The 24,736-nt window shown below is 42.1% G+C and overlaps 1 protein-coding gene across 2 annotated transcripts; it reads left to right on the plus strand.

Annotated features, from left to right (window-relative positions):
* Positions 1,139-20,863, plus strand: FBXO7 (F-box protein 7). 2 transcript variants are annotated; one of them, XM_018048222.1, is made up of 9 exons: positions 1,139-1,900; positions 5,839-6,133; positions 9,622-9,849; positions 11,151-11,292; positions 12,407-12,490; positions 14,952-15,047; positions 16,868-17,044; positions 17,371-17,408; positions 18,928-20,863. In XM_018048222.1, the coding sequence occupies exons 1-9, from the start codon at positions 1,779-1,781 to the stop codon at positions 19,315-19,317; spliced, it is 1,572 nt and encodes a 523-aa protein (XP_017903711.1). In that variant the 5' UTR covers positions 1,139-1,778; the 3' UTR covers positions 19,318-20,863. The 2 variants fall into 2 exon arrangements, with proteins under 2 accessions (XP_017903711.1, XP_017903712.1); XM_018048223.1 differs by lacking the exon at positions 1,139-1,900 and adding an exon at positions 2,008-2,136 and having other exon boundaries at positions 5,991-6,133.

Here is a 24,736-nt window from a genome sequence, read left to right on the forward strand (position 1 = left end):
TTCAGTGGCTTCCTACGCATTTTCTAGGATGTTTCCCAAATCCTTTGCTTAGCTTGAGGCTCTTCTTTATTTGCGATATACCCACTCCGTCCACATTGAGCCACTGTGTCCATTCTGGCCACATCAAGCCACCCTGGTCCTGTCATCCGTCCTTTCTCAATTTCATATCGCTTGCCACTCAAGAACCTTCCTGGCCAACCACCCTTCCCTATGTATCCCAGTCCCCAGCACTGTTCTTATCTCCATCATAAACAAGACACTTTTTACGCTCTACCACAAAAGTCGATTCACTTCCCTGTAAGCTCTGCATGGGTAGGAACTTGTCTTCTCAGGACCAAGGATACTCTGGCACAAAAGAGGTGATCGGTATATATTTATCGAGTGAATGGTCAGAATGTGGACAAGTGCTGCCACCTATTGGAAGAAACGTTATTCAACTCTTTTTTATGATTTGGAAAATGGCTATCTTTACAAGGATGAAAAGTGACAATACTCTTTTCCTCATTTAAGAGATCATCGTCATTATTGCCAAGCCTCTGTGGTAACTAGACTCCTAGATGGACCCCAGTGATCCCTGTCTGTTGGTATTCATGCCTTCGGGTTGATTCTCCCACACGGAAGTCTTGGTTGAACGAGTGAAGTGATGGTATGTGACTTCTGAGAAGAGATCATAAAAGACACTGCGGCTTCTGCCTTGGTCTCTCTGAGATCACTGGCTCTGGGGGAAGTGAGGGACACTCTGACACCATGCCCTTGGGACACTCAAGCGGCCCCATGGGGAGGCCCATAGCGTGAAAAACTAAGGCCTCAACAGAAAAAAACAAGGTCAACAGTCATGCGATTGAGATCCTCCAGCCCGAGTCAAGATTTCAGATAACTGCAGGTCAAGGCTGCTTGACCTACATCTTGACTGTAATCTCACGAGAGACCAAGACAGAACCAAACAGCCAAGTCATGACCAAATTTTCGATCTACAGAACCTGTGTGAAAAATGTTTGTTGTCCTAAGCAGTTAAGCTTTGGGGTGATTATTGGCAGCGACAGGTTGCCAATATACTCTCCGACGTAGATCACCGCCTACAATGTTTTGTTTTGTTTTTAAATAAATATTTATTTGGCCACCCTGGGTCTGGGCCGCATGTGGAACCTAGTTCCCTTACCATGGATTGAACAGGGCCCCCCATTTTGGGAGCGCAGAGTCTCAGCCACTGGCCCACAGGAAGTCCCTACAAATTGTTTTAAGTTTGCTGTAACGTGGAAACTATCAGAATCTGGGTGCTGATGGGTGCGAATGGTGCTGGAGCCACGGAGGAAGTGGAGTAAGAACCAGGACACCTGGCCTTGCGGAGTGGCGAGTAGTCTGATCTGTAGCATCCCTTTCAGCGTTAACGTTCTCTAGGAAAGGCGGAGACAAGAGACACCGCTGCACAAGTGCCGCGACCCCTGCGCTCCGCGGCAGCTTCCACGCCTGCGCAGAACTCAAAGCGCGCTCTCAGGTGGCGCCGTTGCGCGCCGAGTCATCGATCGTGAGTTCCCGAGCGGCCTGGACCCGTGTTGGCCGCCAGCGGTCTGCTCGCCGGTGGGCTCCAGGGGGCGCCCTCAAGAGAAGGGGCGGAGCGCTCCTGTTCCAGAGACCAGCTCGGCGGGGTCCTCCGTCGGTTACACCTCAGTATCTCCATAGCTACGGTAGTGGCCGCTGTAGGCGGGAGCTCCCCGGCCGCTCCGTAGTTACCGTCGCCGCCTCGGTGGTCCGGGCCGCTGAGTCCTCTCGCGGCCGCCATGAAGCTGCGGGTCCGGCTTCAGAAGCGGACCTGGCCTCTGGATATGCCAGAAGCGGAGCCGACTCTGGGGCAGCTGCGCGCGCACCTGAGCCAGGCCCTGCTGCCCACCTGGGGGTACAGGTAGGCGCCGCGGAGAGGCGGGGTGGGGGTGGGGACGCGGCGGGGCGGGGAGGAGCGCCCAGGGGCGCGGGCCCGCGCCGGGCGGTCACGTGAGGCGGGGCGGCCGGCGGGCGGGGCCCGCACCCCGGGACTGTGACGCGGGCCAGGCGGGGAGCGGGAACGAGGGCTGCAGCTCGCGGGGTCCCGGCTCCCGGAGGTCATGGCCCAGCGTCCCGAGGGCTCCGAGCTCATCCAGGGTGAGCCTTCGCTTCCGTGTTTGCAGTAAACGAACGCAGGGAGAGGCTAAGATGCAAAATTCCCGAGTCTTTTGAGATGTGAGCTGGGAAATTACGGGTTTGGCTTAGGTTAAACCTCTTCAGACTCCCAGGGATTTAAGTTCACCATCTCCAGCTGTCGGAATATTTCAGTGAAAAAGTTTGTAAAGTGTTAGGAGTTAAAAACCTGCTTCGTATCTCATATGGAGATACGAGGCCACCTGTAGCCTGTACCGCTGCTTTCGGACTACCAGCCTGCAGTCCGCTTAAAACTCCGTTAAGTGTTTACCTGCCGCGCGCCGCTGTGGGCACTTTGACTTTCCCGCTGGAAAGTTTTGCGAAGTGCAGCATGTCGGTCTGTTTCAAATAATATTATTTTCCTGGCCAAGATGTTGCTTTTTTTTTTTTTTTTTTTTGTAATGGAAACTATGGTAAACGTTGGCCTTATGATGACCCTGGAGAGCTTGCAGTTTGGGGACAGTGACGTTGAGAAATAATGGATCAAATTCTGTATTTATGGGGTTGCAGATGAGGCTGTCCTGGGTATCTTGGAGACCATAACCTGGGAGTAGAGGGACAAAAGTGAGGGTGGTCCTCTTCAAATCCTGAGCTAGCGAATTTGGAATTTGAGTGTGCTGAGAAAAAGTACAGAAGGTGTTCACTGGGGCTTTTTAGGTGAATTCTTCAAAAGAAAACCTGGTAACTGACTCCTTTCGTAAGACTTTTATAAACTTACATTTTATTTTTAGGAAATTCAGTAAAATGAGGTTTTATTATGAACGTCTCACTCTTTCATTTTTCAGTTTAGGACGTTACATTCATAGTAAGCCTTTTTTTCCCCTCCAAATTAAAAACATAAATACAGAAAATGAGATACTGGCAAAATTCCTTTTAAGTGTTATAGTAATTGACACGTCTATTGTTTTTTCTTGATGTTAAGCCTAAGTGTTTTGCATACTGGTATCATTATCCCGCTACAAATTATCAAAATTAACTTCTGTTTTAAAAATAGCTTGTATATATGTATACATATCACTTTTTAATTAGGTGGGACAATCTGGAAAGGATGTGAAACCCAATATGACTAGCTTTGTTTACTCAAGAGCCCAAGTTAGTTTCTCTTTCAGGTTTGTTTTTACAGTTGAGGCTGGTTAACCGGAAGAAATGTACGCTTCAGCTTGTGAAAGTGAATTCATTATTCTCACAGTATGTTCATTTTATAATAAATGGGCAGTTTAAAAATGTGTCCATAAGACCTTATTACTTTTAAAGTGTCCTTGCTGAGCAAGTTGGTCTGAGATTGCCATAAAATAATTCTCAAAGGCCTGGAGTTTCTAGGATGGCATTTCCTGATGAAGTAGGTCTTTTACTAAAGGGGAGGGGAGGCCGACATTTTATTAAGCTGACAATTCTTTACCTTTTTTACAAATCAATATTTGAACGAATATTGTGCTCGATAATCATTTTAAAAAACCAACCTTATGCTCTGACAAATCATCCATAAACACAATTCATTTGAGGTTTTTTTCTTTTTTTCTTGCTAAAAATGGGATGTTGTTTTCCTGGGCAGTTGGCTGATTTTCAACATTTATCAAAACATTTGAAAGCAGAGGCATAGCTACTTGTTTTCTCGTAAGCAGGAGTTGTTTCTAAAGCTTCAGTAATTTCTGTACCAAAGACTCTTTAATTGGTAAGAAAATATGTATTTACACTTGAAAGAAAAACATAAATGAATTACTGGGAGCACTTTTGACCACGAAGCATTGTAAAAATAAATAAACAGAACACAGTTTTCAAAGGACTTCATCCTTTGTTAACCTCTCAAAAAGTTAGTGAAGTTAGCATTGCTGAGTACAAATGTCTTATGAAATGTTCTATAGTGGTTTGTTAATTATTCCTCACCAGTGTGTAATGAAATGATTATTCTCTGAAGGTCAGATAATCTGTGATGCAGAAAGGATGGGAGTTCATTACTTCAGCCTAATTTGAACTCAGCTTGCTTAGCACTGGGTTTTTGGATTTGTGTAGTCTTCCACATATTAGGGACTTCCCTGATGGCTCAGACTGTAAAGCGTCTGCCTGCAATGTGGGAGACCTGGGTTTGATCCCTGGGTCGGGAAGATCCCTGGAGAAGGAAATAGCAACCCACTCTAGTATTCTACCTGGAAAATCCCATGGACGGAGGACCCTGGTGGGCTACAGTCCATGCAGTCGCAAAGAGTCGGGCATGACTGAGCGAGTTCACTTTTTCCACATAAGACTTTAAGTAAGACCTCAGTGAGAAGGGTGAACCTCTTACTGAGTTAAGAGGGGTGAATTTATACTCAGTCATCTATGTGCACTCATCTAACTTTTTGTGATTATGAATATTCATTAGGACATGGGTCTAGTATTTTGGAACCTTCATAAGCTAACTGGAGAAGGCAATGGCACCCCACTCCAGTACTCTTGCCTGGAAAATCCCATGGACGGAGGAGCCTGGTAGGCTGCGGTCCATGGGGTGGCTAACAGTCTGGCACGACTGAGTGACTTCACTTTTGCTTTTCACTTTCATGTACTGGAGAAGGAAATGGCAACCCACTCCAGTGTTCTTGCCTGAAGAATCCCAGGGATGGGGGAGCCTGGTGGGCTGCCGTCTATGGGGTCACACAGAGTCGGACACGACTGAAGCGAGTTAGCAGCATAAGCTAACTACTGTAGAAGGATATTGGATAGTTAGCCCTGATTTCAGCCTCATCTTGATCTTTTCATCTAATGTTTGTTGGTTACATCTGTTCCATAAATACTTTTTATTTGCCAAGTGCTGGAGATGAAATTTTGAACTAGACAAGGTCCTCAATCTCATGAAACTTAAATTCTAGTGGTATGGGTGTGGAAGAGAGATGATAAGCAAATAAATGACAGTTTCAATTAGTGATGTTCCAATAAAAGTAAAGCACAAGAATGGAATAGAGTGATGGAGGTTGGGTAGAAGGGATCTCTCAAGAGGTGACATTTGGGTTGAGACCTGGGTGAAAGAGTCAGTCATTTGAAGAACTGGAAGAGCAGATGCACAGGCCCAGAGGCTGCAGTGAGATTGATCTGTTTTAGAGGAAGGAGTGGAAAGCTCATGTAGATGGAGAACAGTGAGTGAGAGGATGAGTGGGGTAGGTCAGATGTCGGGCTTTGGAGGCCATGTTAAGGCCAATTCCAAGGTCAAATAGAAGCCATTGGAGGGTTCTCAGCAGAGGAATGATGTGATACAATGTGTATTTTGAAGAGAATATATTTCATTGACTCTCAGTTGCCATCAGCCCTCAGATGCACATTCTTAAGTCACACTAAATGAAAACAGGCTGTCCATTAAGCTATGATATGTCATCAATTTTAAGATGCATCCCTTTTCCAAAGATGACAAAGTATAAAAAAGTATGTGTCTTAGAATTGATGAAAACATGGATTAATGATAGAGAATTACTGATCCTGTCCCTCAGGCTGGAATCTGTAATGCAGGCATTTAGTGAGAAGAACAAATAATTTTGATAGTTTTCCTAGACTTTGGCTTTCTTTTTTATCTCTGTTTTGTTTTGTTTTCATTGCCGTTGCTGGGGCCATACCGTGTGCTCTGTATATGTTTCAAATGTGTTATACTGGGGCTGGCGGCAATAGGTAGCTCTTACTGTCCTTATTCATCTTTCTTGGCAGTTCCGATGCCCGGTTTGCAATTACATTGAACAACAAGGATGCCCTCACTGGAGATGAAGAGACCTTGGCTTCATATGGGATTGTTTCTGGGGACTTGATATGTTTGATTCTTGAAGATGCCATTGCAGCACCTAACTTACCTTCATCCACAGTTTCAGAGCATTCCTCACTGCAGAATAATGACCAACCCTCTTTGGCCGCCAGCTCCAGTCAGTCCAGCATACAGGATGCACAACTGCATGACTCACTCCAAGGACAGGCAGCCCAACCTGAAGCCTGGAATGATGACAGTGTGGTGGGTATTCATATCAAAACAAGAAGTAGAATAGTTGATAAATCATACTGAATAGCTCAACTGAATTCTGTACTAGTCAGGATGATTACCATCAGTAGACTAAAGAGTATATTCCTATAGAAATTTTTTTAAATTACTTTATTTATTAAGTATAGTTGATTTACACATTCCTTATTTCATTGTATTTGGGAATTCATCTAGTACTGATTGAATCTTTAAAGAGAAACAGGGAGAGTATGGTATCAGATGCTAATATTAGCTCTAAATTGCATTACTGTCACTTGTCCACTCACTGGTCAATGACATGTGACAAACGGTCTGTTTAGAGAGGTGGTGCTAAACATTTTTTCTCGTTTGCACATGCATGAAGACTATGATAAGTGTTTATATCAGGATGGCTCAGAGAGTGCCTGTGGCTCTCATGGAGTGGGTGTAAAGTTTGATAAGCTCACCAGAGGGTTTTGATATCTTCCTCCCATGTCATTATTAGCCTAGGGTAACCTTTAAAAACATTCTTCTCACATATATTCTCTCCCACACATCTATCAGTAAGTAATAAATGACCAAAAGTTAGGCATAAGAAGCAAAGAGTGTATATTCAGAGATACCTCAGTTTTATTGGGCTTTGCAGACACTGTGTTTTACAAACTGAAGGACTATGGAAACTGTGTCAAGCAAGTCTGTTGGTGTCATTTTTCCAACAGCATTTGCTTGCTTCTATCTCTGTGTCACATTTAGTAATTCTCACAATAGTTTAAACATTTTTGTCATTATATTTTTATACCTTTTTAATTTTATTTTTGTCATTTAAAAAATATTTTGACATTTGTATTTTGTTATGATTTGTGATCTGTGATCTTTGATGTTACTATTGCAAAATGGTTATGACTCACTGAAGACTCATTTGATGGGTAGCATTTTTTAGCAATAAAGTATTTTTTAATTAAGAGTGTCTACATTGTTTAGACATATTGCTACTGTACACTTAATAAGTGCCACATAGTGTAACATAGCTCTTATGTGCACTGGGGAACCAAAAAAGTTTTGTGACCTACTTTATTGCAATATTTGCTTTCTTGCAATGGTCTGGAACCCAGCCTGAAACATTTCCAGGTATGCCTGTAATTCACAGTTTTGTCAGGTAAGTGATTTTAATGAGTATTTTCTCCTTCCTCAAAGGAAGGAGCCTTTTAGGAGGCTTATTTTTAGGTAGTGTGGATTGTCATTGTCCCCTGGGTTTTTAACAGGTGAATGTGGGTCTTTACAAGCTATCAGGGCTCAGATCCTCAAGGATTTTGAAAGAACAGCCTCTTGCTCCCTTACATTCTTCCACCATTTTACTCATAAAATGTAACTTTACTTTCTTCTGCTCCTTTTCTAATGGAAATAAACTTAAAAAGAAGAAATGTGCTTTGCATTAAGAGTTGAGCACATGCCTAGGAAGTAGTCTTTCTGAGTAAAATTAATGTAGCTAACTCAATCTTACTGAAGCAGTGTTACTATGTCAGAAAGCTCCGAACTATGAGTCTGGCGATCTTAGATCATTTCAAATTTTTATTAGCTGGTAACCTTGGTTATATTATTTAATCTGAATCAAAATTATAGCATGTATAAAAAGGTGACCTCATCTGTCTTGCCTATTTTTGTCTGGGGTAAATTAGAAGACACTGAAAAACATGAAATTGTAAGATATTATCTTTAATCATTTGTTCGGCAAGCATTTATTGTACCTACTGTGTGCCAGATACTGTTCTTATGTTACAAAAGTGGGTGACATGTCTATTCCTTTCTAAGCTTCTTGTCATAGTTGGATATAGACATGAAATCAGAAAATTGCAATACAGGGTGGTGAAGTGCAATAATCAAGACCTTTGCAAGGTAGAAAGATAGTCTGTTGTAATACTTGAAGAGGTGGGGGGATACCAGAATGGAGAGGGAGGGACTGCAGAACCTGAACTTGATACAGAGTCAGGGGTCAGGTGATGAAGGGCCTTGTACGCTAAGGGGTTTAGGAGGTTGGACTTTATTTTGTAGACCTGCATTTCTCAGCATGTCCTCTATGGAAAACTTGTCTAATGAGATTAAAAGTAAGTGTTATGGGGATGCTGAATGTTGAGGACGGAGAATAGTACTTCTTGGTTAAATGTTGGGCATGCTTTTTATTATTCCTGGACTTCTCAGAGCTTTATAATGCCGGAATGTATTTTGTGGATATAGAGGGTGAGGTTAGGAGGCTGTGACATGTAGCATTTTCCATACTCATTTGATTGTAGACCTCTTTTTTCCCCAAGAATATTTAGGGTCAGGTTCCAAGGCACAATACAGGCCCAGTGGTGCTATCTGCATAGGGGAAGTACTGGCAAGTTTAAGCTGGGACATAGGACATAACTGGATTCTCGGTTGTCAGAAAACTCTAGCAGCAGTGGGTGGAGTGTCTTGGGAGACAAGAAAGTGGAGTCCAGGGATACCTGGGGAGGCTGTTGCTGGAGATTAGGAGATAAATGAGTCTGAAGTACCACTGGGGTAGAAAGGGGCAGATTTTAGAGAGATTTAGGAGATAGATTCAGTGGAACTTGGATAACTACTTATGTTGAGGTGGGGCTTATAAGGTTGAGGGGGAAGTCTAGGATGATTTCAGGTTTTTGGCAAACCAGCCAAAATTCAGTTCAGTTCAGTCGCTCAGTAGTATCCGAATCTTTATGACACCATGAACTGCAGCGTGCCAGGCCTCCCTGTCCATGACCAACTCCCAGAGCCTACCCAAACTCATGTCCATTGAGTCGGTGATGCCATCCAACCATCTCATCCTCTGTCGTCCCCTTCTCCTCCTGCCCTCAATCTTTTCCAGCATCAGGGTCTTTTCAAATGAGTCATTTCTTCGCATCAGGTGGCCAAAATATTGGAGTTTGAGCTTTAACATCAGTCCTTCCAGTGAACACCCAGGACTGATCTCCTTTAGGATGGACTGGTTGGATCTGCTTGTAGTCCAAGGGACTCTCAAGAGTCTTCTCCAGCACCGCAGTTCAAAAGCATCAATTCTTTGGCACTCGGCTTTCTTTATAGTCCAGCTCTCGCATCCATACATGACTACTGGAAAAACCATAGCCTTGACTAGATGGACCTTTGTTGGCAAACTAATGTCTCTGCTTTTTAATATGCTGTCTAGGTTGGTCATAAGTTTCCTTCCAAAATTAATGGAGATCAAAAGAAAATCCCATGGACAGAGGAACCTGGTGGGCTACAGTCCCTGAAGCCACAAAGAGTCGGACCTGACTGACTGAGCATGCACACAAGACATTCAGGAGGGAGGAGCAGATTGCAGGCTTATTCATGGTTTGGGAGCCCTCGCAGAAAATGGGTACCATTTCTGAGCTCAGTAAAGTGCTTTAGCTCTGAGCTCTAATCTCAGTTCACTTAGGATACAAAATATACTGTGAAAAAAACGAAAGTCTATTTAATGAATTCATTGTTTTTGTTATCCTTTTCAGTTGGGGCCTGGTCAGCATTTTGAAGCTGAGTCAGTTCCAGATGTTGTGGATGTGGAGGAGGGTGCAGGTTTCTACCCCGCAGAGCCAATGCTCTGCAGCGAATCAGTGGAGGGGCAAGTGCCACATTCATTGGAGATCCTGTATCAGTCAGCTGACTGTTCGAACCCCTGCGATGCCCTGATAGTATCCATACATCTTCTCATGTTGGAGTCGGGTTACATACCGCAGGTGAGGTTACGGCCGAGAACAAAAGTTTCCTGTTAGAAAAGGGGTTATGTTCTAGATTTCTTTCTTAAAGGTGTCTGGGTATTAATGTAAACTGTCGAAGACAATGCTGAGCATACCAGTAGGCAGTCAGTAAATGTTCCCTTCCCTCTTTCCTTTTTTCCTCCTTCATTTCCTTGTCAGCTTTTAGTTAGTATTGTGACATGTACAGTTTAAAAAATCCCAAAAGATTATATATGATAATATGTGGTCAGTGCACGTGGACTGTGTATGACTAGATAGATGGCTCACCGGGTTATTTTTTTTTTTATGTTAGTGGTTCTATGAATTGCCACTAACCTTAATATGACTCAGTTAGGAAGAGAGACCTTGTTCTTACGTTGTTGTTGCTTACATTCATTCATTCCTATCCATTCAACAACTATCTGCCAGTGTCCAGTGCACTGCTGTGTCTCTGCTGTCAGCTTGCTTCCTGTCCAAATGGAGGAGAAAGACAAGTAACCGACTGGTGCGTTGTATTGGCTGAATTGTAGGAGAAGCGTATATGTGTAGAGGATACCATGCCAGAGAGTCACACAGGAGAACATTGAGAAGTTTTTCAAACTTGAATGTGCATAAGAATACCCACAGGATCTTATTAAATGCTGATTCTGATTGAATAAGTCTAGGGTGGAGCCTGAGATAGTAGTGAGCACTCTCCACCTAATAACGATGCTGCTGATCTGCGGGCCATGCTATGAGTAACGAGAATGTAGAGTAATTCAGTGATCAGCTAACACGGGGACCATGCCATGCGCTGAGTCAGGATTTAGAATATATAGATGCTGGGACAATCTTTATCCTCAAGGAGTCTAAGTGGGAAGAAAGAAGTGAAAAGCAGATTACAATGTATTATGGTAAATAATAGAAGCATTGCAATGGAAATACATACAGAATGTTAGGGGGTGAGAGGGTAGGAATGACAGCAAGGATTTGTTTTGAAAAAGGCTTCACAAAAGAAGCGGCCTTTGAGCTGGGCTCTTGAATAATGATATGGCTCTGCAAGGCAGATAAGTGAAATTTTGAAGTGAGAAATCAGTTTCCATCTCTGATATTTTATCTATTTGGACCAAACTTTTGATGGTGGATAATATAACATTTTTTTTCTATCACAGTTTTATTAATGATTTGATAAACTTTATTAAAGGGACTGTGTGGAATACTTATTTGCAGACAGGTAAGGGGCCTCTTGTGTTTTTCATCTTTTTGAGAGTAGTGCACTGTCCTTCATTATCTGTTTCCCTCTGTTTCATGTCGTCGCCCAGGGGACTGAAGCCAAAGCTCTGTCCATGCCGGAGAACTGGAGGTTGGGGGGCGTGTATAAGCTGCAGTACACGCACCCTCTCTGCGAGGGTGGCTCTGCTGCGCTCACCTGTGTGCCTTTGGGAAACCTCATCGTCATAAATGGTAACTAGCTGGAGGAATCATGCTTGTTAAGCTTATGGATCTTTATATGTTTCTCTCCGAACACTTTGCAGCCACTTCAGTGATTGGCTGTTGTGATAGGTAACTAGATGGCAGAGTCATGCTTGTTAGTTTATGGATCTTTACATGTTTCTTTCCAAATGCTTTACAGCCACTTCAGTGATTGGCTGTCACAATACAGCTAGGAGTCTTTATCAAGTTTGTTTGATCCCTAGACCACTAATCACACAGGGGCCAAAAGGTTACAGAATACAGGGCTAATCATGCTGCTATGTCACAGCCTAACTTGCAAGGTCACAGCTATCAAATAGTGAATGTGAGGTGGTAATTTTTGCTTCAGTTTCTTATAAAAACAGCTCAACAACACTTCAACAATATATTAACCTTTATTTACTAGTCTTAAGATACTTAATATAGAGAATAGCTGCTAAATGTGTTAGTTTCTGATGTTTTGTTCCTTTACTAATTCTCGACAAATCAGCTGCTTGTGGACTTAGTGGCAGACAGCCATTCCAGAAGCATTCCAGGCCGAGTTCTTTGAGAAGGAGCAGTGTGTCCTTAAATCTTTCCTTTACCCGAGACATCCTGCTCAGTGCACATGTGCACGAGCACATCACTGGTTCTTTCATAGAATGAAATGAAATGCGCCTTTGTGTATAGGATTAAAAAATGAACCTTCTGGTGATGTCAAGAATATTGGTCCTCTGGGTCTAGAGAGAGATGATACTGTGAAAGCTAGCAGGATTCTTTTAATAAACAAGGGAAGACTCATTGCCAAGAGTTAAACAAAAAATAAATAGAGTTTTTAGTGACCTCGTTACAAATAATGATTGTATTGTGTTTACCTGTCTTTTAACCTTGTTGCATATCTTTCAATTATTAATAAGCTGCTGTTGGTAGTACTTACTGGGGTTCATATAAAGGTGTCTACTGTAGCTTTAAAAATGTTGTCTTACTTAACGGGATTAAGCAGAGAGCAGTTTGTATAATGTGCCTGTATACTGGGGGCAAGGGAATGAATGCAAGTCTATACGGAAAAGCAAAGCAGTTGATAAAATGACAGAACTTTTTCATCATCTTTCTTTTGCTATTTCAGCTACTCTAAAAATCAACAATGAGGTTAGAAGTGTGAAAAGACTGCAGCTGCTGCCAGAATCTTTTATTTGCAAAGAGGAATCAGGTATTGTAACAGTGATTTAGCTTTTGGGATAAAGGTTTAAGAGGTTCATGCAAAAAAAAAAAAACCAGAAAGATAATGCTCAAAGACTTAAAATTTCTGGATGAGCCTAAAGCAAATACAAGACAATATTACAGAGTTTCAGTTTCTTTCCTGTTTCTGTTTGGATCTTGGATGCTAAATTATAGTTATACTGCCATTATGCCATATAAATATATAAGTATACAGCCAAATTATATTTAGCATCATTATGGAATGATGCTATTATATAATGCATTACACAGGATTGATACTTCATAATTTCTGAATTAAATCTTTGGATTTTTCTAGCATTGCATTTAACCAGTATGGAAAGGAACTATGTTTTGTGGAAACCATACAGTATAACTGCATTATGAAAGGTCATTAAAGGAAAAACTGTACTCAAAATGTTTGCTTAAACTTACATAAATTTGGTTATTGTTTTATACAGAGTGGAACTTCAAAAGTTTTTATTCTAGGTGTGATTTTGCTTGTATTCTATTAGATGCAAAGAAGATAGTTTTTCTTTTTTCAGTTAAACCCAAAGTGTAACTGACAGGTAGGCAGTTGAAAGAGAAGAGATGATGTGGGAAGGGAATTAACATCTTTTGGAATACTTCTTTTTTGCTAGACACGTGCCTTTATGGATGTATTTTTCATCTTGTCCTCATAGTAAAGTCAGGCAGGTTTTAAAATCGGGTGGGGGTGGGGACTGGTGTGATACCTTATAGCAGGGAAATGGCATTTACAGCAGTGTCTTTTAGGGTAGGCTACCTATATCTAGATCTTTGCTTTGAAGGCCTTGAGATCTCTCCCAGGGGAGGTCAGACTCTGAGAGACTAACTTATATGAACTGAAGTTGATAGGAAAGAGAGACCTCAGAATATGTATTTTTAATGGTCTGTGAACAATTAATGTCATACCAGGCCAGTGTTTCTCAATCATTTTTTCATTATCAATCCCCTAAGGAGGCTTTGTACACAATCCCCCACCCCAACTTCCAAATCATTCTCCCTGATGAAATTTTAATTTCATAGATACAGTATATATTTGTATACTATGGCCCTTTTGAGGGTCACAAACCAATGTAATAGCTAGGATTTTTGCTTGGTTGGAGGCAGTATTATTTCTTTTGAGAATGCATGAACTAGACTGATGAATCTGTACAGATGGTCTTACCATTAAGACCAGAAAATCTTGAGATTCCTTGGCTACAACACTGTATATTCATCACTGTACTATGGAGGTCCTTACTGTGGGGAGTAGAAATACTCTTCGTTACAGCAGTAAAGGTTTTTATGCCCATTTTCTAGATCAGGAAACAGGTCTGCTGCTGCTGCTGCTGCTAAGTTGCTTCAGTCGTGTCTGACTCTGTGCGACCCCATAGATGGCAGCCCACCAGGCTCCCCCGTCCCTGGGATTCTCCAGGCAAGAACACTGGAGTGGGTTGCCATTTCCTTCTCCAATGCATAAAAGTGAAAAGTGAAAGTGAAGTCGCTCAGTCATGTCCGACCCTTCGTGACCCCATGGACTGCAGCCCACCAGGCTCCTCTGTCCATGGGATTTTCCAGACAAGAGTACTACAGTGGGGTGCCATCGCCTTCTCTGGGAAACAGGTCTAGAGGAGGTTAAATTACTTCAAGGACAGAGTTAATAAACAGTAGAATTTAGGATTGGAGTAGATATGGCTCCTCAGCCTATTTTTTAAGAACAGTGTTTATAGCACTGTTGCTCAGATTATTTGATTTATGTTAAGTAAGAAATAAGTGAAAAAGGAGGAAGAAAGTTAATACCGTTAGATTACAAGTTTGTGTGAATGCATGTTAAGTCACTTCAGTTGCGTCCGACTCTTTGTGACCCTTTGGATTGTAGCCCACCAGGCTCCTTTGTCCATGGCATTTTTCAGACAAGAATACTGGAGTGGGTTGCCATTTTCCTTCTCCAGGGGATCTTCCTGACCCAGGTATTGAACCCACGTCTCCTGTGTCTCCTGCATTGCAGGCGGATTCTTTATCACCTGAGCCATCAGGGAAGCCACCAGTTTACGGATTGTATTAATTTAGTATTTTCAGTATGTACTTTGTATGTTGGGTAGGAGTATGCTGCTCATTCGACAGTCATTTAAATCATTTTTACTGTGGCTTATAATGTAGTACCTAGTATATGCTCTGTACTGTTACTTATCCTTTTATTTATAAATTCCTAATCACTTCTTTAGTGGGTCCATTAAAGAAAGATTTTGTTTAAAGAGAATTCAGCCTTCAGAGTTACACAGTGTATACTTCCTCTTCTACTGGAGACTTCAGTTCATTTCTCTTTATGTAGGAATTATTTGTGAAAACTTACTTACCACTTTGATTTGGTTTGGCAGAAGTAGAGGATACCATTTCAAGTTTTTCCATTTGCTATTGTGTTTTGACTTTTCATTTAATAAATATTCTAGGGGAAAATGTAGCCATGATATACAAAGATCTTCAGAAACTCTCTCGCCTCTTCAAAGACCAGCTGGTGTATCCTCTTCTGGCTTTTACCCGGCAAGGTGAGAAATTATAAATTATCACAGGCTGAAGGGCTGGAAAGAATCGGAAGTTCACTTATGTTTAAGGATGACATGTGACTCTTCCCTCTTTTCTGCTCCTAGTGAAATCCTGCTCTCTTAAGCTTAAATGCTAATTCCTTAATCGCTATTCACATCCTCTGTGTATCTTCACTGCATTTTATGTGTATCTTTATTATAGCCCTTTTCCCACTGTATCATAATTTTTCACATGATTTCTTTTCACCTAAGGTTATGAATTACCCTGAAAGCAGGGAAATATGTCTTACTCTCTTTTGTATTCTCATGGCCTGGCACACGGTCTGGCCCATAATTGGTGTTCAGTAAATACATATATAAATAATTTATAGCCTACAAATTAGGTCTACTTTTTAAAAAGCTATTTATTGGGACTCTGTGCCTAGGTACTGTGGATATTTGACATGCATTCTTACTTAATGCTAACAACTTTGAAGTGGATTTTATTCTCATTTTATAGGTGATGAAACTAATTCAGCAAGGTTTATAATTCACTCAAAATCCTTGTATTAATAAGCTTGTATTAATTAATCCTTGTATTAATAAACACAAATCCTTGTGTTTTATCAGTAGTAAAAAATATTTTAAAATCTTAGTGACTTAAATTGAATGTTTATTTCTCACTCAGGTACGTGTTGTATGTGGGTTAGGGTTAGCTGAAAAAGTGGTGAGAGGTCCTTATCTAGGACTTGCTCTTCTGTAGCACAGGGGAAAGAGGACCAGTGACCAAGTGTTGGTTCTTAAAGCTTTAATTCAGAAACAGTATGCCGCTTGTACTCTCATTTCAGTGGGCAAAACAGGTGAAAATGGCCAAACCTAGTGACCGTGGGATGGGGAGATGTCGGGTAGAAAATAATACGGTGGAGTCATAATCTACCACAGCCTTTGGCCGATAAATAGTCTCAGGTTTTTAGAGATAGATATGTGACTTTATCTGCGGTCTGTATGTAGAAAAATAGTATTCTAGGTCTCAAGTGGCATGGTGCCAAGGCTGATACAATCATAGTTTTCTTCTTCAGTTGATGGTGAGGGAAAAGAATAATGTGAATTTTAAAACCTTGTATTGGATTTTGGTTATCTTTGCTAGTGGAGAACAGTATCCCTATATGCAAAGTAGCTAATAATAAAAAAATAATTGTCACTTGACTTTGGAATATATTATTATTTTCCTTTCTTGGTTTTGCTTCTGAATTTGTCTTCCTCTCTTCTTTTTCAGCCTGCTAGATACCAAATAATAGTAATCTAACACTCAAGTGCTTATTGCTTGCCAGATATTATTCTGAGCACTCTATATGTATTTACACATTTAATTCTCAACTCAGTGAAGCAGGTATAGTATTCACCCATTTTACAGATGAGAAATTGAGTTGGAGCTTAAAAAACTTGTCCAAAGGCACACAGTAAGTGGCAGCATTGGGAACCAATTGTAAAAGCCAATGAATTATCCATTTTCTGTAGTTGAGTAGAGAATTTTTTGTTGTACTGAATATATCTTGAAACAAAAGGCCATTGACTGGTATTTAAAAACTGTCATAGTTATTCATTTGATCTGTATTACAAAGTAATTTGTCTCTCTAGTAAAACATAAAGAGAATAAGGGGCTTAGAGTTAGTAGTAGTAATATAGTCAACTGGGGGATAAAAGTTTGTATAGATGACTTATGCCTGGCTAACTGGAGAATACCATCGAATTTATCATCTCTCTACAAAGTTGGCCACTTCAGTTGATGTGAGGAAAACTGGATGTTCTTTACTCAGTAAGATCTATTCTCTTTTTCCTTTTAGCACTGAACCTACCAGATGTATTTGGGTTGGTAGTCCTCCCATTGGAGCTGAAGCTGCGGATCTTCCGACTTTTGGATGTTCGTTCTGTCCTGTCTTTGTCTGCAGTTTGTCGTGACCTCTGTATTACTTCAAATGATCAACTTTTGTGGAGGTGTTTGTATCTGCGGGATTTTCGAGGTGATTTCCATGATGGCATGCTAACAAGAAAAGTGTTCTTTGTTACTGAGGTCTTAATTACTCAGCTGGCCAGAAGTTTTAAGTTGTGGGCTCTTTTTTTTAGAGTAGGAAGTAGTCATAGCATAGCCTTATTATAGAGATTCTAAGCCTCATGTACCCTGCCTGTGCCGCCAAAGCTCTCCCCATTCATGTTTGTGTTCTCTGCAAGTACAAAGAGTCCTTTAGACCAAGTAGATTCTTTTAGTATAGAAAATTGAGGTAAGACAGGTGTAATGCTAGATGAACAAAACATTTTAAAATCCTTCTGTTTTCTTTTTTCTTTCTAGATGGTAGTATCAGAGGTCGAGACACAGATTGGAAAGAAGTAGGTATTTGTAAATACCAAGGCTGATGTAGCATGGAAATAATTAGTGAATTAATATGTTAAGGGCATATTTTCCACTTATTTATTATAATATAATACAATCTGTTTTGAGTCTATTGCTAATTTTTAGTAAAATGTTTTCAACTTTTACCTTAGACTTTGTCCTTCAGTTCAGTTCAGTTCAGTTGTTCAGTCATGTCCGACTCTTTGCAACCCCATGAACCATAGCACGCCAGGCCTCCCTGTCTATCACCAACTCCTGGAGTCCACCCAAACCCATGTTCATTGAGTCGGTGATGCCATCCAACCGTCTCATCCTCTGTCGTCCCCTTCTCCTGCCCTCAGTCTTTCCCAGCATCAGGGTCTTTTCAAATGAGTTAGATCTTTGCATCAGGTGGCCAAAGTATTAGAGTTTCAGCTTCAACATCAGTCCTTCCAATGAACACCCAGGACTGATCTCCTTTAGGGTGGACTGGTTGGATCTCCTTGCAGTCCAAGGGACTCTCAAGAGTCTTCTTCAACACCACAGTTCAAAAGCATCAATTCTTCAGTGCTCAGCTTTCTTTATAGTCCAACTCTCACATCCATACATGACCACTGGAAAAACCATAGCCTCGATTAGACGGACCTTTGTTGACAAAGTAATGTCTCTGCCTTTAAATATGCTGTCTAGGTTGGTCATAACTTTCCTTCCAAAGAGTAAGTGTCTTTTAATTTCATGGCTGCAATCACCATCTGCAGTAATTGTGGAGCCCCCCAAAATAAAGTCAGCCACTGTTTCCACTGTTTTCCTCAGTGTCTCGTAATTACACAGGAAAAAATCTTAGCACGGTGATTGTTTTCACCTTTACTTAATATAGGCTCCCTGTTTGTAGTAAAAACAAAACAAAACTGAGTTGTTTTTGTGCTGGAGTAGTCTTCAGCTATTCAGCTAGTTAGAATAGTAAGTTATGAAAAAAATAAGTTATATTGTTTTATTTGCAGATAGGAATATATTCCACCCTCTGAAATGGTCATCTATTTTGTTATTTAAATTGAGGTCTATTAGGGACATAATTTAGGTGAGAAAGTGAACTTAAGTACTGACTTCCCCCGCCCTTCCCTGCCAATACTGTGACTTTTTACATTCTATGGCATGATATTTTCAGCAAATATTTAAAATTTCCATTTTCAGGAAAGGCTGACCTGAAATTCATATCGGCTTGAGAATGCTAGATTGCAGTCTTGAGAGTCCGTGTCACTCACTCATCCCTTCTCTGGATGTGTTGTTACTCCAGATTGGCACAATTGCTGAGCTGCAGTGTGGTTAAAGACTAGAGTGCCTTTAGCATTGTGTTCACAGCTACTACCTTATTCATGCAGGTAGAAACTGGTAGAAGTTCCCTTCAGTGTGCTAGCTTCTTTGTCTGCCTCCGTACTGTGGGAAAAGAGAAGTATATATACATCTGTACAATGAAAGCCAACTGGAACTTTGGGGAGGTGTCCAACTCACTCATGTCTTGTTCTTATCTGTCTGCAGCTGTACAAGAAGAGGTACAGACAAAGGAAAGAAGCCCAGAGAGGGCGGCATGCGATGTTCCTGCCGTCATCCCCCCACCCCATTCCATTCTACCCCAGCCCCTTGCACCCCAGACCTTTTCCTCCCAGTTCTCTCCTCCCTCCAGGAATTATCGGTGGTGAATATGATCAAAGACTAACCCTTCCGTATGTCGGGGACCCAATCAATTCACTCATCCCTGGGCCTGGGGAGACACCCAGCCAGTTCCCTCCACTCAGACCACGTTTTGACCCAGTGGGCCCACTTCCAGGTCCTAACCCCATCTTGCCAGGGCGAGGTGGCCCCAATGACAGATTTCCCCTAAGACCCAGCAGGGGTTGGCCAACTGACAGCCGGCTACCATTCATGTGACTGATTTGTTACCTCACTCTGGAGCTTGTTTTGGTTTTGTTTCTTTAAAACTACAGATGTCATTTTGCTGGGGTGCTACCTCTATTGTTTTCTGATTGCGATGGTGGGACATGGACTCACAGAAACCTTTTATAAACTTATTAAGGTTGGTGCAAACATAATTGCGGTTTCAGACCATGAATTTTAAATCATAAATTATAACTAGGCTCAAACACATCTTTATTAATCAAAATAGGACCATTACAGTCAACACATTTCTGCAAATGAGAAGTCCTATAGCATAAAAATCCATGCTTTGGGATTTGATGAACTCTTGGAAACCATTTTCTGCCTCCTGCTGGTTGTGGAAGCGTTTCCCCTGCAGAAAGTTGTTCAGATGCTTGAGGAAAGTGGTGGTTGGCAAGAGGTCAGGTGAATGTGGCAGATGAGGCAAAACTTTCATAACCCAATTCCTTCAACTTCTGAAGTGTTGGTTGTGCTACATGTGGTCAGGTATTGTCATAGAGAATTGGGCCCATGCTGTCGACCAGTACCAGCTGCAGGCGTTGGCAGTTTCCAGTGCGTCTCATCGGCTTACTGAGCATACTTCTTAGATGTAATAGTTTCGTCAGGATTCAGAAATTTGGTGGTGGATCAAATGGGCAGCAGACCCCCTAACAGTGATCATGATCATTTTTTGGTGCAAGGTTGGCTTTGAGAAGTGCTGTGGAGCTGCTTCTCGGTCCAGCCACTGAGCTAGTTGTTGCCAGTTGTTGTATAAAACCCACTATTCATCACATCACAATCTGATCAAGAAATAGTTAGTTGTTGTTGGTACAATGAGAAGATAACACTTCAAAATGACGATGTTTTTGATTTTTGGTCAGCTCATGAGGCACCCACTTACGGAGCTTTTTCACCTTTCCAATTTGCTTCAAATGCTGAATGTCCATAGAATGGTTGACGTTGAGTTCTTCAGCAGCTTCTCCTGTAGTTGTAAGAGGATGAGCTTCGATGATCGTCTCAATTGGCCGTTGTCAGCTTCCCATGGCTGGCCACTGTGCTCCTCATCCTTAAGGCTCTCGTGTCCTTTGCAAAACTTCTTGAACCATCACTGCACTGTGTTAGCAGTTCCTAGGCCAAATGTGTTGTCGATGTTGCAAGTTCTTGCTGCCTGAGGACCCATTTTCGACCCATCTTGAATAAGAAAATCACTCAAATTAGCTTTTCGTCTAACATCATTTCCCTAGTCTAAAATATAAAATAAGCAAGTCATTAGCAAAAAAACATAAAGTGAGAAGTGCACATTAAAATGATGTACAACATAACCACATTTATTTAGGAATATTCCAATATCAAACAGCAATGTTTAACAATGCAAAACTGTAATTACTTTTGCACCAACCTAATTGTTAAAGCTCCAGGAGTGGTATGGCTCACAGGTTACTTGCTCGACAGGGTTGGCCTTGGGAATATGGTTCCTGACATCCCCTCTCAGTTACCGTCTAGAATGCAGGTTACACACTGATAATGTTGCATACCAGAATAAAATATTAAGTGTAAATTACATGGCAGTCTTGACTTTTATTACAGAAAGATGTGTAATATTACAATATTACTTGGACATTTGAAAATGATCAGAGAAGCTATTCATTGTCATCAGATTGCTGCAGGGGATTATTTTTGTTTTGTAGTGGCACCCTTTCTTCACGTGAAATTATTTGCAAAGGCCTGATCTATGGAATGAACACAGTAGAGCCAGTTTGGTTGAACTGGATGTGAGGTGAATGGACCCCCGCCAGCTCAGCACCCCCCCCCCCCCCCCCCCCCCCCCCCGCCTGCAGCTGCTCCTCAGGCTCTGTGCCGAAACTTCTGGGCTCCAAAACAGCGCTTTTTGGCCACCATTGGGTTGTTAGGGACTCCTGTTTCTGACTTCTTCTGGAGTGGAGTTTGGGTTCTTTTTCCTTGTGTTTTGAATACTTGGAGCCTAACCTGTAAGTAGATGATGTCTTCTAACAACAAAGTATAGTGCTTTGAGTGCTGCTCAGGTACTTGTTCTGCAAAGAAACCCTCATCATTTGTAGAATATTTTGCTTTTAAGACTTAAAATACACAAAATTCAAGTTTTATTTTGCCTACAACAAGAAAAAGGTCAAACACAAATATTTTAGCATACAAACAACTATAGAAACATGCTACAGTGACAGATTAAAGTCTGAATCACAAAACAGGAATAAAACAGTATCTGCAGAAAATGGGAATATTGCCAACGTCTTCCTGCCTTTTTAAAAATCGGTTTTGCATATAAGGAAATGGCTTGGAATGCTATGTGCTGCAAGAATGTTAGAGTCCTACATACACGTGAATATTTTTGGGCTACACATGTGTATTGTTTTTTTTCCCATTACAGTGAAGAGAGTTCAGCCAATCATACTATTTTCCAGAGGCCATGTTACCTTTACTAGCTTAATGTACAGGTAGAGGATTAGGGCTATTGACATTTTCTTTTCTCTGTGGTGGTTTGTAATATCTGAGCTATAGATTAGCTTTTAACAAAGTGTCCACCAGAGGCCATATGGCTTTAATTGGGTCTAGGTTGAGTCACCGTGAAATTTTGATGGGTCCAAACCTGGAGAGCCAGCACACCTCTTCGTGGCCTTATGATGTTAGGATGCGCTGTGTGTGGGGGGTGTGTGTGTGTGTAGTGGGGATGGAAGGACGTAGTGATAATCAGAAGCACCATGTACTATAATACAGGAGTTTTCAAAATGCGGTCCTTTTTGAGTGGTCCCGGAGAAGTTTATGAGTGGTGCTGGTGTCCCAAGGAAACAGAGGCTACTGCCCAACCTTATCTCAGACTTACCAGCCCACAGGACAGATCCCTCTCCGTTTAGGATACCAGCGGTGTGTCACACACCTAAATTTGCAGTCCTCTCATAATAGTTGATTCTGAGTTCTCAAAATCACCATCAAAACTTTTCGTCTTAACTAGCTAATAGGAGCTTACCCACGTTCTTCTCACTAGACTGAGACGGTTCAGCTGCATGTGTTGCTGGTGAATGATGGGAATGAGTCATGGCGTGGTTCAGCCTGTTCGCTGCATGACTTTCTGACATCACTGTGATGTGTTGTGATGGATGAGCGCCGTGGTAGACGCAGCTCCACATTGCTGGCTTGTAGCCTTAAAGACTCTCTGGCCCCTCATTTTCCCCTTTAGTTATTTTTATTAACAGAACCTTGCCAACCACCACCTCTGCCCCCTGCCCCCATTTATTAAAAAAAAAAAAAACTCTGGTTTGGCATGGTTGGAATCAAATCATGGCAGGTAGCCTCTCAACAATGTAGATTTTGTGATTCCCTAGGTACAAAATATTGAATTCTCTCACTCTAATTTGCCTCTCCAATTCCTGAGATCACTGCTTAGCTAAATATCTCTGTGATTCTGACACTCCTCTTTGCTCTCTACTTGGGACCCTGAACCAAGGTTTGTCTTTCTCCTACCCTGCCAGATTATAGAGCTCCAGGAGGAGCCAGGCAGGGTTTACACTCCTCTGGACAGCTTCCAGGTTACTGCAGAAAATGTGGAGTGGATAAAACATGCAAGTATTAGTAAGGTCACGTGACACGGTTTCATCTTAATTAAATGGCCCTCTTTGGGATTCCTGAACAGGTTATAGCACTGGAAGCTTCTGCTGTCCCAGAGCAAACCAGGTGAAGTGTTAATTAAGAGGGAAGGAGATGTTAATTTGCTTTTGCTCTAGACTCAACAAAAGACCAGAGAGAGCAGATACTTAAATATGATGGGCTGGAAATTGAAATTACAAGCAGTAGGCCCAATCAGTAGAGAAGGAAGTGGCAACCCACTCCAGTACTTTTGCCTGGAAAATCCCATGGATGGAAGAGCCTCGTAGGCTACAGTTCATGGGGTTGTGAAGAGTCAGACACGACTGAGCGACTTCACTTTCACTTTTCACTTTCATGCACTGGAGAAGGAAATGGCAACCCACTCCAGTGTTCTTGCCTGGAGAATCCCAGGGACGGGGGAGTCTGGTGGGCTGCCATCTATGGGGTCTCACAGAGTTGGACACGACTGAAGCGACTTAGCAGCAGCAGCAGAACCAATCAGAATAGAAATAATGAAAGATACTTAGGACTTTAAAGAATTTTCTCTCTCTCTTCTCTCATACCACTGTAGAAGGAATGTTTAGATTGGTTTTATGACACACTAAAATTTCAAATTTTTTTTCTTCTTTTCCTCCTGGCCTGCCAGTTGAGAGGGTCTGAACAGAATCTACGAGTCTCCTCTCTTGCGGCTGCATGTCTCGTCTGTGGAAACACAAGGGACCCTCTGTGCCCTTTATGCATTGTGTTTGGTTAATGGGCTGGTTTGCCTTGCTTATCGCGCAACCTTCCAGTTTGTCGGCAAGCAAACCCAAAGTGCCACCTTCCATCAAAGTCTACACAGTAGACTGAAACAGGCTTTAATCTGTGACTGCCCCGGAGTCCAGGACAACTTCTGACACTTAGTGGGGATAATTAGTAACCAGTCCCCATGCTCGCTTGGATAAAGAAAACCACGCATATGCAAATGCTCTCAGAGCTATTTAATCCTCCAGCATAGTTGAGTTACAGCTTGTATCTGCGAGGCTGACTTCACATGCTTACACTGTACCCTAACCTGCATTCTTTCACCCATTCTGAACACAAAAAAGCAAATGAGCCACCGACCTGTTCTACGAAGTTGAACGTGAGCACAGAGCTGGGAGGGGCGGGATGGCCAGAGTTGGGCTCTGCTGTGTATTGGGTGATCTGGAGGGACCCCTGGGTCCTGGGTCTGGAAAAGTTGGACAAGCTTTGGTATTGTCCTGGTCTGCTCACCACGCCTCCTGACCGATGCTGACAGTGGCACCGCGTCCCTTCTGCTCCCAGCTGTGGTGGCCCTGCAGTGAGTTCACCTGTGGGCTCCACGCTCCCCACAGCCCCTGCTTCTGCTTGTTCCCATGGACCACAGGTTTTCTTCAGCTTATCTCATTAATCTCTCTATTGGTTTAATTCTTTTGCTGGGCAAGTGACTTCCTCACATTGATACTCAGAAAAAACAAATGTTTTCTTTACTTTTGACACTTTGATTGCATTTTGTTGATTTCATAGTTTTCTAGAAGGGCCAATCTAACACACACCCTGCACGCCAACTGTGTGCCGACAGCAGGCGCTGTGCTGTGCCCGTGTAGCTTGTTCACGAGCTGCCGGCACCAGCTTGCTTTCCCCTCAAGTTCCTTTCATTGCAAATTCAGATGAGAACTTCCAGAAGGTCACTGATGTTCAGGCTCATGGGATTTACTACTGTGTTTGTTACCATGGGCATGAAGGCCTATCACTCTGAAATTCTGGAAATGTAGAACTAACTGCCCCATCAGCAGGGACTGAACCAGGGGACAGA

This window comes from Capra hircus, chromosome 5 (assembly GCF_001704415.2).
Source record: "Capra hircus breed San Clemente chromosome 5, ASM170441v1, whole genome shotgun sequence".
NCBI lineage: Eukaryota > Metazoa > Chordata > Mammalia > Artiodactyla > Bovidae > Capra > Capra hircus.

Excerpts from the sequence above, each read along its gene's own strand:
- FBXO7 (XM_018048222.1), top strand. The coding sequence starts at position 1,779 with ATGAAGCTGCGGGTCCGGCTTCAGAAGCGGACCTGGCCTCTGGATATG. Across the intron at positions 17,045-17,370 it reads GTATCTGCGGGATTTTCGAG|ATGGTAGTATCAGAGGTCGA; the intron begins GTGATTTCCATG and ends TTTTCTTTCTAG. Across the intron at positions 17,409-18,927 it reads GAGACACAGATTGGAAAGAA|CTGTACAAGAAGAGGTACAG; the intron begins GTAGGTATTTGT and ends ATCTGTCTGCAG.